This window comes from Chiloscyllium plagiosum, unplaced genomic scaffold (assembly GCF_037043375.1).
Source record: "Chiloscyllium plagiosum isolate Xiang-an unplaced genomic scaffold, Cpla_swu_hap1 HiC_scaffold_12, whole genome shotgun sequence".
NCBI lineage: Eukaryota > Metazoa > Chordata > Chondrichthyes > Orectolobiformes > Hemiscylliidae > Chiloscyllium > Chiloscyllium plagiosum.
The window spans coordinates 17,867,283-17,881,110 of record NW_028270150.1 but is presented as its reverse complement, the minus strand read 5'-3'; the positions used below and the strand labels follow the sequence as shown (position 1 = coordinate 17,881,110).

The following is a 13,828-nucleotide window of genomic DNA, read 5'->3' as shown; positions in this document are numbered from 1 at the left end:
TCCCTAGTATCCAATAAACGTGGACACTAGCTTTTTGTGATTCACGGATGAGGACTCCCAATCCCTCTATCCCGCAGCTCTCTACAGCCTTTCTCCATTTAAATAATATTCAGCTCCTCTCTGAGCCAAGTGCTGGAAAATGGAGAGAGTTAGGTGCTTGTTTTTTGACCAGAGCACTGTGCATGGACTGTAGCCCTCTATGATTCTATTCTGCCTGCCCAACCTGCCTAACCTCACATTTCCCCACATTATATTCCATCTGCCAATTTTTGCCCATTTTTGTATTTGCATTTAACCTTCCTATATCCCTTGACACAGGCTTTGTGTCTTCCCCACTACTTGCCTTCCCACATGTTTTTGTGTCATCTGCAAACCTGGTGATAGTACATTCACTTTCCTCTAAGTCATTAATATATTAGTAAATAATTATTGTCCCAGCACTGACCCATGTTAGAATGACCTTCAAAAGCTGATTGGGGGCACATGTTCGCAGGTAAAGGGACGGCAGGAAAATGGGAAGCCTTCAGAAATGAGATAACGAGAATCCAGAGAAAGTATATTCCTGTCAGGGTGAAAGGGAAGGGTGGTAGGTATAGGGAATGCTGGATGACTAAAGAAATTGAGGGTTTTGTTAAGAATAAGAAGGCAGCATATGTCAGGTATAGACAGGATACATCGAGTGAATCCTTAGAAGAGTATAAAGGCAGTAGGAGTATACTTAAGAGGGAAATCAGTAGGGCAAAAAAGGGGACGTGAGATAGCTTTGGCAAATAGAATTAAGGAGAATCCAAAGAGTTTTTACAAATACATTAAGGACAAAAGGGTAAATAAGGAGAGAATAGGGCCCCTCAAAGATCAGCAAGGCGGCCTTTGTGTGGAGCCGCAGAAAATGGGGGAGATATTAAATGAGTATCTTGCATCAGTGTGTACTGTGGAAAAGGATATGAAAGATATAGAAAGTAGGGAAATAGTTGGTGACACCTTGCAAATTGTTCATATTACAGAGGAGAAAGTGCTGGATGTCTTGAAATGCATAAAAGTGGATAAATCCCCAGGACCTGATCAGGTGTACCCTAGAACTCTGTGGGAAACTAGAGAAGTGATTGCTGGGCCTCTTGCTGAGATATTTGTATCATCGATAGTCACAGGTGAGGTGCCAGAAGACTGGAGGTTGGCTAACGTGGTGCCACTGTTTAAGAAGGGTGGTAAGGACAAGCCAGGGAACTATAGACCAGTGAGCCTGACCTCGGTGGTGGGCAAGTTGTTGGAGGGAATCCTGAGGGACAAGATGTACATGTATTTGGAAAGACAAGGACTGATTAGGGATAGTCAACATGATTTTGTGCGTGAGAAATCATGTCTCACAAATTTGATTAAGTTTTTTGAGCAAGTAACAAAGAGGATTGATGAGGGCAGAGTGGTAGATGTGATCCAGATGGACTTCAGTAAGGTGTTCGACAAGGTTCCCCATGGGAGACTGATTAGCAAGGTTAGCTCTCACGGAATACAGGAAGAACTAGCCATTTGGATACAGAATTGGCTCAAAGGTAGAAGACAGAGGCTGGTGGTGGAGGGTTGTTTTTCAGATTGGAGGCCTGTGACCAGTGGAGTGCCAGAAGGATCAGTGCTGGGTCCTCTATTTTTTGTCATTTACATAAATGATTTGGATGCGAACATAAGAGGTACATTTAATAAGTTTACAGATGAGACCAAAATTAGAGGTGTAGTGGACTGTGAAGGGGGTTACCTCAGATTACAACAGGATCTGGGCCAATGGGCTAAGAAGTGGCAGATGGAGTTTAATTCAGATAAATGCGAGGTGCTGCATTTTGGGAAAGCAAATCTTAGCAGGACTTATATACTTAATAAGGTCCTTGGGAGTGTTGCTGAACAAAGAGTCTTTGGAGTGCAGGTTCATAGCACCTTGAAAGTTGAGTCACAGGTAGATAGGATAGTGAAGATGGTGTTTGGTATGCTTTCCTTTATTGGTCAGAGCATTGAGTACAGGAGTTGGGACGTCATGTTGAGGCTGTACAGGACATTGGTTAGGCCACTGTTGGAATATTGCCTGCAATTCTGGTCTCTTTCCTATTGGAAAGATGTTGTGAAACTTGAAAGGGTTCAGAAAAGATTTACAAGGATGTTGCCAAGGTTGGAGGATTTGAGCTACAGGGAGAGGCTGAACAGGCTGGGGCTGTTTTCCTTGGAGCGTCGGAGGCTGAGGGGTTTATAGAGGTTTACAAAATTATGAGGGGCATGGATAGGGTAAATAGACAAAGTCTCTTCCCTGGGGTCGGGGAGTCCTGAACTAGAGGGCATAGGTTTAGGGTGAGAGGGGAAAGATATAAAAGAGACCTACGGGGCAACTTTTTCACGCAGAAGGTGGTACGTGTATGGAATGAGCTGCCAGAGGAAGTGGTGGAGGCTGGTACAATTGCAACATTTAAGAGGCATTTGGATGGGTATATGAATAGGAAGGGTTTGGAGAGATATGGGCCGGGTGCTGGCAGGTGGGACTATATTGGGTTGGGATATCTGGTCGGCATGGATGGGTTGGACCGAAGGGTCTGTTTCCATGCTGTACATCTCTATGACTCTGACTGACTGGTTAGAATCACAGAAATCCTACAGTGCAAAAAGAGGCCATGCAGCCCATCAAGTCTGCAATAACCCTCCAAAGAGCTTCCCTCCGGATTCCCATGAGCCTACATTTCCCATGGCCAATCCACCTGACCTTGGATTGTGGGAGGAAACCCAAGCAAACCCACACAGACACGAGGAGAATGTGCAAACTCCACACAGACAGTTGTCCAAGGCTGGATTCGAACACAGGTCCCTGGTGCTGTGAGGCAGCAGTGCTAACCACTGAGCCACTGCAACACCCTCAACAGGGACTGCCAGCTTGAAAACAGCTCCCTTATCCCAACTCTGTCTTTTGTCATTAGCTAATGCTCCATTCGTATTAATCTCCAACAGTAGACTGTTGTCCTATTGGAGATGGAGTTATCCCACAAAGGAATAAAAATAACCCACTGCTGTGCTCTATCCTGCTGCAAAGTATATATTTTCAAAGACATCTTCAAAATACAATTTACATCCACATCCAACATCTTTTGCAAGTTCATGCTGAATCTGATGAAAAGTAAACTCTTTAGATTACTTACAGTGTGGAAACAGGCCCTTCGGCCCAACAAATCCACACCGACCCGCAACCCACCCAGACCCACTCCCCTACACCTAACACTACAGGCAATTTAGCATGACCAATTTACCTGACCTGCACATTTTTTTGGACTGTGGGAGGAAACCGGAGCACCCGGAGGAAACCCACGCAGACACGGGGAGAATGTGCAAACTCCACACAGTCAGTCGCCTGAGGCGGGAATTGAACCTGGGTCTCTGGCACTGTGAGGCAGCAGTGCTAACCACAGAGTCACCGTGCCGCCCATAAACTCAAACATCAAATAAAAAATAAATTGCTAATTTTCCCATCTGGTTTTTGTTAATTATCTTAAAACGAGTGATTAAAACCCTGGTTAAGGGGAGGCAGGTTTTACAGGGGGTCTGAATAGCAGAGGCAGATCTAGGCAGAGAAGTGCAAAGCTCTGTCATAGATAGAGATGTACAGCATGGAACCAGACCCTTCGGTCCAACCCGTCCATGCCAACCAGATATCCCAATCCAATCTAGTCCCACCTGCCAGCACCTGGCCCATATCCCTCCAAACCCTTTTCATACACCCATCCAGATACCTTTTAAATGTTGCCATTGTGTTTTGAGATGACAGAAGGTACTGCTGCAAAAGGTGAGGGACAAGAGTGTGAAGGAAGAGGTGGACGGAAAAGAGAGTGGAAATGGAGGAGCATACGTTGAGAAGGTGGTTGGTGGGATGTTAAAGTGATAGAGAGAATACAAGAAATAAGAACATGTAAGATCCTTCCAGTCCATCAAAACCCTGTTCTGCCAGTCAACAGGGTCACGGCTGATCTCAGGCATCAACTCTACTGCCCTGTCCTGTCTCCCTGAGAGACTAAAAATCCATCTTAATCAATCGCAAATGGTGGAGCACCCAAAACCCTCTGGGGCAGAGAGTTCCAAAGAATCACAGCCCTTTGAGTGAAGTAATCTCCCCTTGAATCAGTCCCCTGTCTCGGAACTGTGCTCCTATGCTTTAGGTTACTCAAACAAACATCAAAACGAAGGGAAAATGTTGCACATTCTGGTGTTTATTACTAATTTTCAACGAGTACTGGAGAAATTCAGTATTTCTGGCAACATCAGTGAAGCGGGGTGAACAGAGCTCATTGCTTAGAGTCCGATATGTTTGCCACCCTGCTATAGGAAGGATGTAATTAAACTGGAAAGGGTGCTGAAAGGATTTACCAGGATGTTACCGGGATGGGAGGGTTTGATTTATAAGGTGAGGCTGGATAGCCTGGGGCTATTTCCCTGGAGGCATGAGGGGTCACCTTCTCAAGGTTTATAAAGTCATGAGGAGCATAGATAGGGTGAATAGTCAAGGTCTTTCCCCCAGGGTAGGGGTGGTTTGGTTTGAGGGGATAGGTTTGAAGTGAGAGGGTAAAGATTTAAAAGGGACAACTTTTTCATGCAGAGGGTGGTGCGTGTATGGAACAAGCTGCTAGAGGAATTGGTGGAGGCTGGTACAATTAAGCATTCAAAAGGCATCTGGGCAGATACATGGATAGGAAAGGTTTTGAGGGATATGAGCCAAAGACATGTAAATGGGATTCGTTCAGTTTAGGATGCCTGGTCAGCATAGACGAGCTGGACTGAAGGGTCTTTTTCCATAGAATATGATTGTATAACTTTCAGTTCTCTTCACATTTATTCTGTCAAGCCCCTTCAGAATCTTGTGTTTCAAAGAGATTCCGTCTCTCCCTCATAAACTCCAGAGATCCTCGGCTGAAGTTTCTCAACCCCTCATAAGACAGTGCTCTGTTTCCAGGGTCTGAGCTAGCGTACCTTGGCTGTACTTTCTCTCCAATGCAAGGATACCCTGCAGAGCAGTGAGGCTGCACACGGATGTGAACAGAGTCAGGTGAAGCGGGGAAATGATTTTCTCCGATCAAATGATTCCGACAAACTGAATCTGTCATTGCCTCCGATTCTGCGGGGTACTCAGTGAATGCCAGTGCAAGTTGGGACCAGGCAGATACTCACTACACTACAGACATCCAATCAAAAGCCAACAACCCAACATATGGTATTGAAGACACATAGCAAGACTCTCTCAGTGACCAGGCAGTCTGCTACGGATGTGGGCTGTACCGTTCCAGCCAACTGAAGCAAAATATTGCGGGGATGCTGGCAATCAGAGATAAAAACAGAAAGTGCTGGAGAAATGCGGCAGAGAGAAACAAAAAAAATCAGTTCACGCTTCAAGTCCGGTGCGACTCTCCTTCAAGACGGGCAGATTCCAAGTGTTTTGTTACCCCTGGAAGAGTTGGTTTGTTAACAATGACCTTTAACCTAGCGGAGACCCCGAGAGCTCACCCAGGACAGAGAGTTTGAACTCCTTCTCAGCAAAGACAATCGGGTCATCCTTGGCGGTCACTTCACAGCGATACGTGGCCATGTCATCACGGGTGACCCGGAGCAGCTCGATGCTGTACCCCTTCATTCTCGCCCGGTCCTTGTATTCACCTTCACGCAAAACAAACCAGGAGAAGACTGTAAGGTTAAAGGTGGGTGGGCACTTGCATTTACGCAGCGCCTTTCATGTCCATGGAACGTCCCAAAAATAGCCCATAGCACTATGTCAAAGAAGACCAGGGAATATGTGCCCAGTACTTTGATTTAGTACATTAGAATCTTTACCATCCTCTCCAACAGAGCAGATTGCACCCCCAGTTTGACCTCTTTTGTAAATCTATGTTTAAATATATTAAAATGACAGTTAAAGCTCCCAAAGACTGGACTCCATTTCCGTAGGAATGGAGCTACCCTGAACTCCTCATGTACATTCGATTCACCACCCACGCCCTCGCCTCATCTTCACCATGGACGTCCAGTGTGTGTGTGTGTGTGTGTGTGTGTGTGTGTGTGTGTGTGTGTGTGTGTGTGTGTGTGTGTGTGTGTGTGTGTGTGTGTGTGTGTGTGTGTGGCTATTCGATTGTGTCAGACATACCAGTCAGAGCACGGTCAAAGAACATGAAGGTGACTTGTTTCCCTTTGATTTTCTTCCATTCCACCCGAGGGGTCTGAGTTGACTGCAAGTTGAAGACACAGGGAAGAACAGCCGCTGGAAACATACAAGCACAAAACCGTATGAGTGGGGGATCAGGGGTGACAGGCTGGGCTCTGGATTGGGAATTCTCCAATGCTAGGCAATTCTACAGCTCCCTTGTTAAATGTTAGTGGGTGACCAGCCACGTGTTAACCTAGATCACCAGGAAACACCTCATCCATGGTCAATATGCGCCAGTCTCTCCTCAACGTCTTTCTGAGGGTGTGAGATGAGAGAGACAATGTGCACAAAAACCGAAAAAAGAATCATGCCATCAAACGTCGTACAGGAGCAATCGTAGGCCATTCGGGCCCTCATTTCCTGCCTGCCAGTTAATGATCGCGTGGCTCACATGTATCTTAATTCCGCTTTTAACTGATATCCATCACCATATCCAACATCGATCCACTGGTCTCAATCCTGAAAGCTTAGACTGGCTCGCTCATGTCAGACAATCAAACATTCTGTCCATCACTATCAGTGCTGGCCACTCCCTGGTCCCTGTGTTACGCTGAACCTTCTTAACTGGGAAAATAACTGGGTGGTTCCTGACACCACTCTCTTCTCCAGTGCTCTCTTCCTTTGGTGGGAGCAGCTAAACAACATGGTGTCAGACCTGGACTTTGGACGTGGCATTTTGATACATCATGATGGTTGCTAGGGTAGCCACTGGGCCTTTTTGTCTTGTTGCTGCTGAGCTCCTAGGGGCACCAGGAGTGGGTAGCAACTCGCTGGAGGTGCCAGCTCTAGCAGAGGAAACACTGAAGCTTCACCAGCCCCAGATGTTAGTCCAAGAGGGTTCTCACACACAGTGCTGAGTCCCTGACTCGGGAGAACATTAACCTTGTCATCTCTTTGCAGACACATGTACAGCACCCTTCAAGGTGTCTGTGACAATCAAATCGCTGATCAGGGGTCTCTCCCATTCTCAGTGGCCCGTGTTGGAAGAATTCACAAGTTATTTTTCTTCTTTTCTCCCTCTTTTCCTCCCTTCTCATGGCCTCTAACTCCCAGCTTCTTAAGTGGGGACGCCAGTGACCAGGAGCCTAGTGCGGGATTGGGGGTAGCGGCCTGGTGCTGACCGGGGCTTAGTGACCTGTTGCTAGGGGCCTGGTGTGGAGCAGGGACATGGTGTGGAGCGGGGTGTAGGGGCCTGGTGTAGAGTGGGGTGTGGGGCCTGGTGTGAAGTGGGGTTAGGGACCTGGTGTGGAGTAGGGGTTGGGGCCTGGTGTAGAGTGGGGGTGGGGACCTGGTGTAGAGTGGGGTTGGGAGCCATGTGTGGAGTCGGGATTGGGCCCTGGTGTGGAGTGGGGATTGGGGCCTAGTGTAGAGTGGGGGTAGAGGCATTGTGTGGAGTGGGGGTAGGGGCCTGGTGCGGATTGGAGGTAGGGGCCTGGTGTGGAGTGGGGGTTGGAGCCTGGTGTGGAGTGGGGGTTGGGGCCTGGGTTGGAGTGGGGGTTGGGGCCTTGTGTGGAATGGGTGTAGGGGCCTGGTGTGCTGTGGAGGTTGAGGGGGACTGGTGTACAGTGGAGATGGGGACCTGGTGTGGAGTGGGGGTTGGGGCCTGGTGTGGAGTGGGGGTAGGGGCCTGGTGTGGTGCGGGGGTTGAGGGGGCCTGGTGTACAGTGGAGATGGGGACCTGATGTGGAGTGGGGGCTGGGGCCTGCTGTGGAGTAGGGGTAGGGGCCTGGTGTACAGTGGGGGTGCGGGCCTGGTGTGGGGCGGGGTGTAGGGGCCTGGTGCAGAGCGGGGTGTAGGGGCCTGTTTCAGAGTGAGGTGTAGGGGTCTGGTGTAGAGTAAAGGAGGTTAGGGGCCTGGTGTGGAGTGGAGGTAGGGTACTGGTGCAGAGTGGGGGTAGGGGCCAGGTGTGGAGTGGGGTTAGGGCCTGCTGCGGGGTGGGGGTAGGGGCCAGGTGTAGAGTGGGGGTGGGTGCCCGGTATGGAGTGGGGGTTGGGGTCTTGTGTGGAGTGGGGTTTGGGGCCTTGTGTGGAATGGGGGTAGGGGCCTGGTCTAGTGTGGAGGTTGAGGGAGACTGGTGTACAGTGGAGATGGGGACCTGGTGTGGAATGCGGGCTGGGGCCTGCTGTGGAGTAGGGGTAGGGGTCTGGTGTACAGTGGAGGTGGGGACCTGGTGTGGGGCGGGGTGTAGGGGCCTGGTGCAGAGCGGGGTGTAGGGGCCTGTTTCAGAGTGAGGTGTAGGGGCCTGGTGTAGAGTAAGGGATGTTAGGGGCCTGGTGTGGAGTGGAGGTAGGGCCGGTGTGGAGTGGGGTTAGGGCCTGCTGTGGGGTGGGGGTAGGGGCCAGGTGTAGAGTGGGGGTGGGTGCCCGGTGTGGAGAGGGGGTTGGGGTCTGCTGTGGAGTGGGGGTGGGGGCCTGGTGTAGAGTGGGAGTTGGGGGTCTGGTGTGGAGTGGGGCTTGGGGCCTGGTGTAGAGTGGGGATAGGGGCTTGGTGTGGAGTGGGGGTTGGGGCCTGGTGTAGAGTGGGGGTGGGGGCCTGGTGTGGAGTGGGGGTAGGCGCCTGGTGTGGAGTGGGGGTACGGGCCTGGTGCGGAGTGTGGGTAGGGGCCTGGTGTGGAGTGGGGGTAGGGACCTGGTGTACAGTGGGGGTGGGGGTCGGGTGTGGAGTGGGGGTCGAGGGGGACTGGTGTACAGTGGGGATGGAGGCCTGGTGTGGAGTGGGAGTTGGGGGTCTGGTGTGGAGTGGGGGTCGGGGCCTGGTGTAGAGTGGGGATAGGGGCTTGGTGTGGAGTGGGGGTTGGGGCCTGGTGTAGAGTGGGGGTGGGGGCCTGGAGTGGAGTGGGGGTAGGCGCCTGGTGTGGAGTGGGGGTAGGGGCCTGGTGTACAGTGTGGGTAGGGGCCTGGTGTGGAGTGGGGGTAGGGCCCTGGTGTACAGTGGGGGTGGGGGTCGGGTGTGGAGTGGGGGTTGAGGGGGACTGGTGTACAGTGGGGATGGAGGCCTGGTGTGGAGTGGGAGTTGGGGGTCTGGTGTGGAGTGGGGGTTGGGGCCTGGTGTAGAGTGGGGATAGGGGCTTGGTGTGGAGTGGGGGTTGGGCCCTGGTGTGAAGTGGAGGTTGGGGCCTGGTGTACAGTGGGGCTGAGGGCCTGGTGTAGTGTGGGTGTCGGGGCTTGCTGTAGAATGGGGGTAGGGGCTTGGTTTAGAGTGGGGGTAGGGGCTTGGTGTGGAGTGGGGGTGGGAGCATCGTGTGGTGTGGGGGTTGGGGCCTGGTGTACTGTGGGGTGGGGGCCTGGTGTGGGACGGGGTGTAGGGGCCTGGTGCAGAGCGGGGTGTATGGGCCTGTTTCAGAGTGGGGTGTAGGGGCCTGGTGTAGAGTAAGGGAGGTTAGGGGCCTGGTGTGGAGTGGAGGTAGGGTACTGGTGCAGAGTGGGGTAGGGCCAGGTGTGGAGTGGGGTTAGGGCCTGCTGTGGGGTGTGGGTAGGGGCCAGGTGTAGAGTGGGGGTGGGTGCCCGGTGTGGAGTGGGGGTTGGGGTCTGGTGTGGAGTGGGGTTTAGAGCCTTGTCTGGAATGGGGTAGGGGCTTGGTGTGGTGTGGAGGTTGAGGGGGACTGGTGTACAGTGGAGATGGGGACCTGGTGTGGAGTGCGGGCTGGGGCCTGCTGTGGAGTAGGGGTAGGGGTCTGGTGTACAGTGGGGGTGGGGGCCTGGTGTGGGGCGGGGTGTAGGGGCCTGGTGCAGAGCGGGGTGTAGGGGCCTGTTTCAGAGTGGGGTGTAGGGGCCTGGTGTAGAGTAAGGGAGGTTAGGGGCCTGGTGTGGAGTGGAGGTAGGATACTGGTGCAGAGTGGGGGTAGGGGCCGGTGTGGAGTGGGGTTAGGGCCTGCTGCGGGGTGGGTGTAGGGGCCAGGTGTAGAATGGGGGTGGGTGCCCGGTGTGGAGTGGGGGGTTGGGGTCTGCTGTGGAGTGGGGCTTGGGGCCTGGTGTAGAGTGGGGATAGGGGCTTGGTGTGGAGTGGGGGTTGGGGCCTGGTGTAGAGTGGGGGTGGGGCCTGGTGTAAAGTGGGGTAGGCACCTGGTGTGGAGTGGCGGTACGGGCCTGGTGCGGAGTGTGGTTAGGGGCCTGGTGTTGAGTGGGGGTAGGGGCCTGGTGTACAGTGGGGGTGGGGGTCGGGTGTGGAGTGTGGGTTGAGGGGGACTGGTGTACAGTGGGGATGGAGGCCTGGTGTGGAGTGGGAGTTGGGGGTCTGGGTGTGGAGTGGGGGTTGGGGCCTGGTGTAGAGTGGGGATAGGGGCTTGGTGTGGAGTGGGAGATGGGGGTCTGGTGTGGAGTGGGGGTTGGGGCCTGGTGTAGAGTGGGGATAGGGGCTTGGTGTGGTGTGGGGGTTGGGGCCTGGTGTAGAGTGGGGGTGGGGGCCTGGTGTAGAGTGGGGTTAGGCGCCTGGTGTGGAGTTGGGGTAGGGGCCTGGTGCGGAGTGTGGGTAGGGGCCTGGTGTAGAGTGGGGATAGGGGCTTGGTGTGGAGTGGGGGTTGGGCCCTGGTGTGAAGTGGAGGTTGGGGCCTGGTGTACAGTGGGGCTGAGGGCCTGGTGTAGTGTGGGTGTCGGGGCTTGCTGTAGAATGGGGGTAGGGGCTTGGTGTGGAGTGGGGGTGGGAGCATCGTGTGGTGTGGGGGTTGGGGCCTGGTGTACTGTGGGGTGGGGGCCTGGTGTGGGGCGGGGTGTAGGGGCCTGGTGCAGAGCGGGGTGTAGGGGCCTGTTTCAGAGTGGGGTGTAGGGGCCTGGTGTAGAGTAAGGGAGGTTAGGGGCCTGGTGTGGAGTGGAGGTAGGGTACTGGTGCAGAGTGGGGTAGTGGCCAGGTGTGGAGTGGGGTTAGGGCCTGCTGTGGGGTGGGGGTAGGGGCCTGGTGTAGAGTGGGGGTGGGTGCCCGGTGTGGAGTGGGGGTTGGGGTCTGGTGTGGAGTGGGGTTTGGGTCTTTGTGTGGAATGGGGGTAGGGGCCTGGTGTGGTGTGGAGGTTGAGGGGGACTGGTGTACAGTGGAGATGGGGACCTGGTGTGGAGTGCGGGCTGGGGCCTGCTGTGGAGTAGGGGTAGGGGTCTGATGTACAGTGGGGGTGGGGCCTGGTGTGGGGCGGGGTGTAGGGGCCTGGTGCAGAGCGGGGTGTAGGGGCCTGTTTCAGAGTGGGGTGTAGGGGCCTGGTGTAGAGTAAGGGAGGTTAGGGGCCTGGTGTGGAGTGGAGGTAGGGTACTGGTGCAGAGTGGGGGTAGGGGCCGGTGTGGAGTGGGGTTAGGGCCTGCTGTGGGGTGGGGGTAGGGGCCAGGTGTAGAGTGGGGGTGGGTGCCCGGTGTGGAGTGGGGGTTGGGGTCTGCTGTGGAGTGGGGCTTGGGGCCTGGTGTAGAGTGGGGATAGGGGCTTGGTGTGAAGTGGGGGTTGGGGCCTGGTGTAGAGTGGGGGTGGGGCCTGGTGTAAAGTGGGGGTAGGCGCCTGGTGTGGAGTGGCGGTATGGGTCTGGTGCGGAGTGTGGGTAGGGGCCTGGTGTGGAGTGGGGGTAGGGGCCTGGTGTACAGTGGGGGTGGGGGTCGGGTGTGGAGTGGGGGTTGAGGGGTACTGGTGTACAGTGGGGATGGAGGCCTGGTGTGGAGTGGGAGTTGGGGGTCTGGTGTGGAGTGGGGGTTGGGGCCTGGTGTAGAGTGGGGATAGGGGCTTGGTGTGGAGTGGGAGATGGGGGTCTGGTGTGGAGTGGGGGTTGGGGCCTGGTGTAGAGTGGGGATAGGGGCTTGGTGTGGTGTGGGGGTTGGGGCCTGGTGTAGAGTGGGGGTGGGGGCCTGGTGTAGAGTGGGGGTAGGCGCCTGGTGTGGAGTTGGGGTAGTGGCCTGGTGCGGAGTGTGGGTTGGGGCCTGGTGTGGAGTGGGGATTGGGCCCTGGTGTGGAGTGGAGGTTGGTGCCTGGTGTACAGTGGGGCTGAGGGCCTGGTGTAGTGTGGGTGTCGGGGCTTGCTGTAGAATGGGGGTAGGGGCTTGGTGTAGAGTGGGGGTAGGGGCTTTGTGTGGAGTGGGGGTGGGGCCATCATGTGGTGTGGGGGTTGGGGCCTGGTGTACTGTGGGGGTGGGGGCTCTCTGTGGAGTTGGGGTTGGGGCCTGGTGTGGAGTGGGGGTTGAGGGGGACTGGTGTACAGTGGGGATGGGGGCTTGGTGTGGAGTGGGGTTTGGGGCCTGGTGTAGAGTGGGGGTAGGTGCTTGGTGTTGGAGTGGGGGTAGGGGCCTGGTGTACAGTGGGGGTGGGGGCCTGGTGTAGTGTGGGTGTAGGGGCTTGGTGTGAAGTGGGGGTAGAGGCCTGGTGTGGAGGGGGGGGTTGGGGCCTGGTGTGAGTGTGGGTCGGGGCCTGGTGTAGAGTGGGGGTAGGGACCTGGTTACAGTGGTGGTGGGGACCTGGTCTAGTGTGGGGGTAGGGACCTGGTGTGGAGCGGGGGTTGGGGCTTGGTGCAGAATGGGGTAGGGGCCTGGTGTGGAGCAGGGGTGGGCCTGGTGTAGAGTGGGGGTAGGGTCCTGGTGTACAGTGGGGGTGTGGGCTTGGTGTAGAATGGGGGTAGAGGCTTGGTGTAGAGTGGGGGTAGGGGCTTGGTGTGGAGTGGAGGTGGGAGCATCGTGTGGTGTGGGGGTTGGAGCCTGGTGTACAGTGGGGGTGGGGGCCTGGTGTGGAGTAGGGGTTGGGGCCTGGTGTACAGTGGGGGTTGCGACCTGGTGTGGAGTGGGGGTGGGGGCCCGGTGTACAGTGGGGGTGGGGGCCCGGTGTACAGTGTGTTGGGGGCCTGGTGTACAGTGGGTGTGGGCACCTGGTGTACAGTGGGGGTGGGGGCCTGGTGTGGCGTGGGGGTTGGACCTGGTGTGGAGTGGGGTGTAGTGGCCTGGTGTGGAGTTGGGGTAGGGGCCTGGTGTGGAGTGGGGGTAGGGGCCTGGTGTGGAGTGTGGTATAGGGGCCTGGTGTGGAGTGAGGGTAGGGGCCTGGTGTGGAGTGGGGATAGGGGCCTGGTGTGGAGTAGGGTGTAGTGGCCTGGTGTGGAGTGGGGTGTAGTGGCCTGGTGTGGAGTGGGGTGTAGGGGCCTGGTGTGGAGTGGGGATAGGGGCCTGGTGTGGAGTAGGGTGTAGTGGCCTGGTGTGGAGTGGGGTGTAGTGGCCTGGTGTGGAGTAGGGTGTAGTGGCCTGGTGTGGAGTGGGGTGTAGTGGCCTGGTGTGGAGTGGGGTGTAGGGGTCCGGTGTGGAGTGGGGGTGGGGGCCTGGTGTAGGTGTAAGGCAGCCAGTGATCATACTACGTGGTGGCTCCCCTGCACTGGTCTGCTGCAGTGAGCCCTTGGAGAGAGACTGTGATGTTTGTCTTTTTAATTTTGCTTCTTGTTTCCCTGACCTATGGCTATACTGTGTACAGCTGTAATATAACTTTATTTCTTCATTTCTCTATTCTGTAATTAAGGACTGTACCTCGGTATGCTGTACATAATATAGCACTGTAAGTGGCACCTTAGAAAGTTTTCATTTGTGCACATATGACAATAAAGCTGATTCGATTCAATTGATATTCAAGCCATTTGGTCTTATATTGAAGAGCTGAAACTGTGTTGCTGGAAAAGCGCAGCAGGTC

At 54.9% G+C, this 13,828-nt stretch overlaps 1 protein-coding gene across 1 annotated transcript in view; it reads right to left on the bottom strand.

Moving 5' to 3' along the window:
• Positions 1 to 13,828, bottom strand: part of jam2a (junctional adhesion molecule 2a) — a 99,541-nt gene that overhangs the window by 32,942 nt on the left and 52,771 nt on the right. The window contains exons 3-4 of the mRNA XM_043701405.2: positions 6,149 to 6,262; positions 5,515 to 5,664 (exon numbers count right to left, since the gene is read on the bottom strand). Coding sequence (XP_043557340.2) covers positions 5,515 to 5,664; positions 6,149 to 6,262 — 264 coding nt within the window. The remainder of the gene's footprint in view (positions 1 to 5,514; positions 5,665 to 6,148; positions 6,263 to 13,828) is intronic.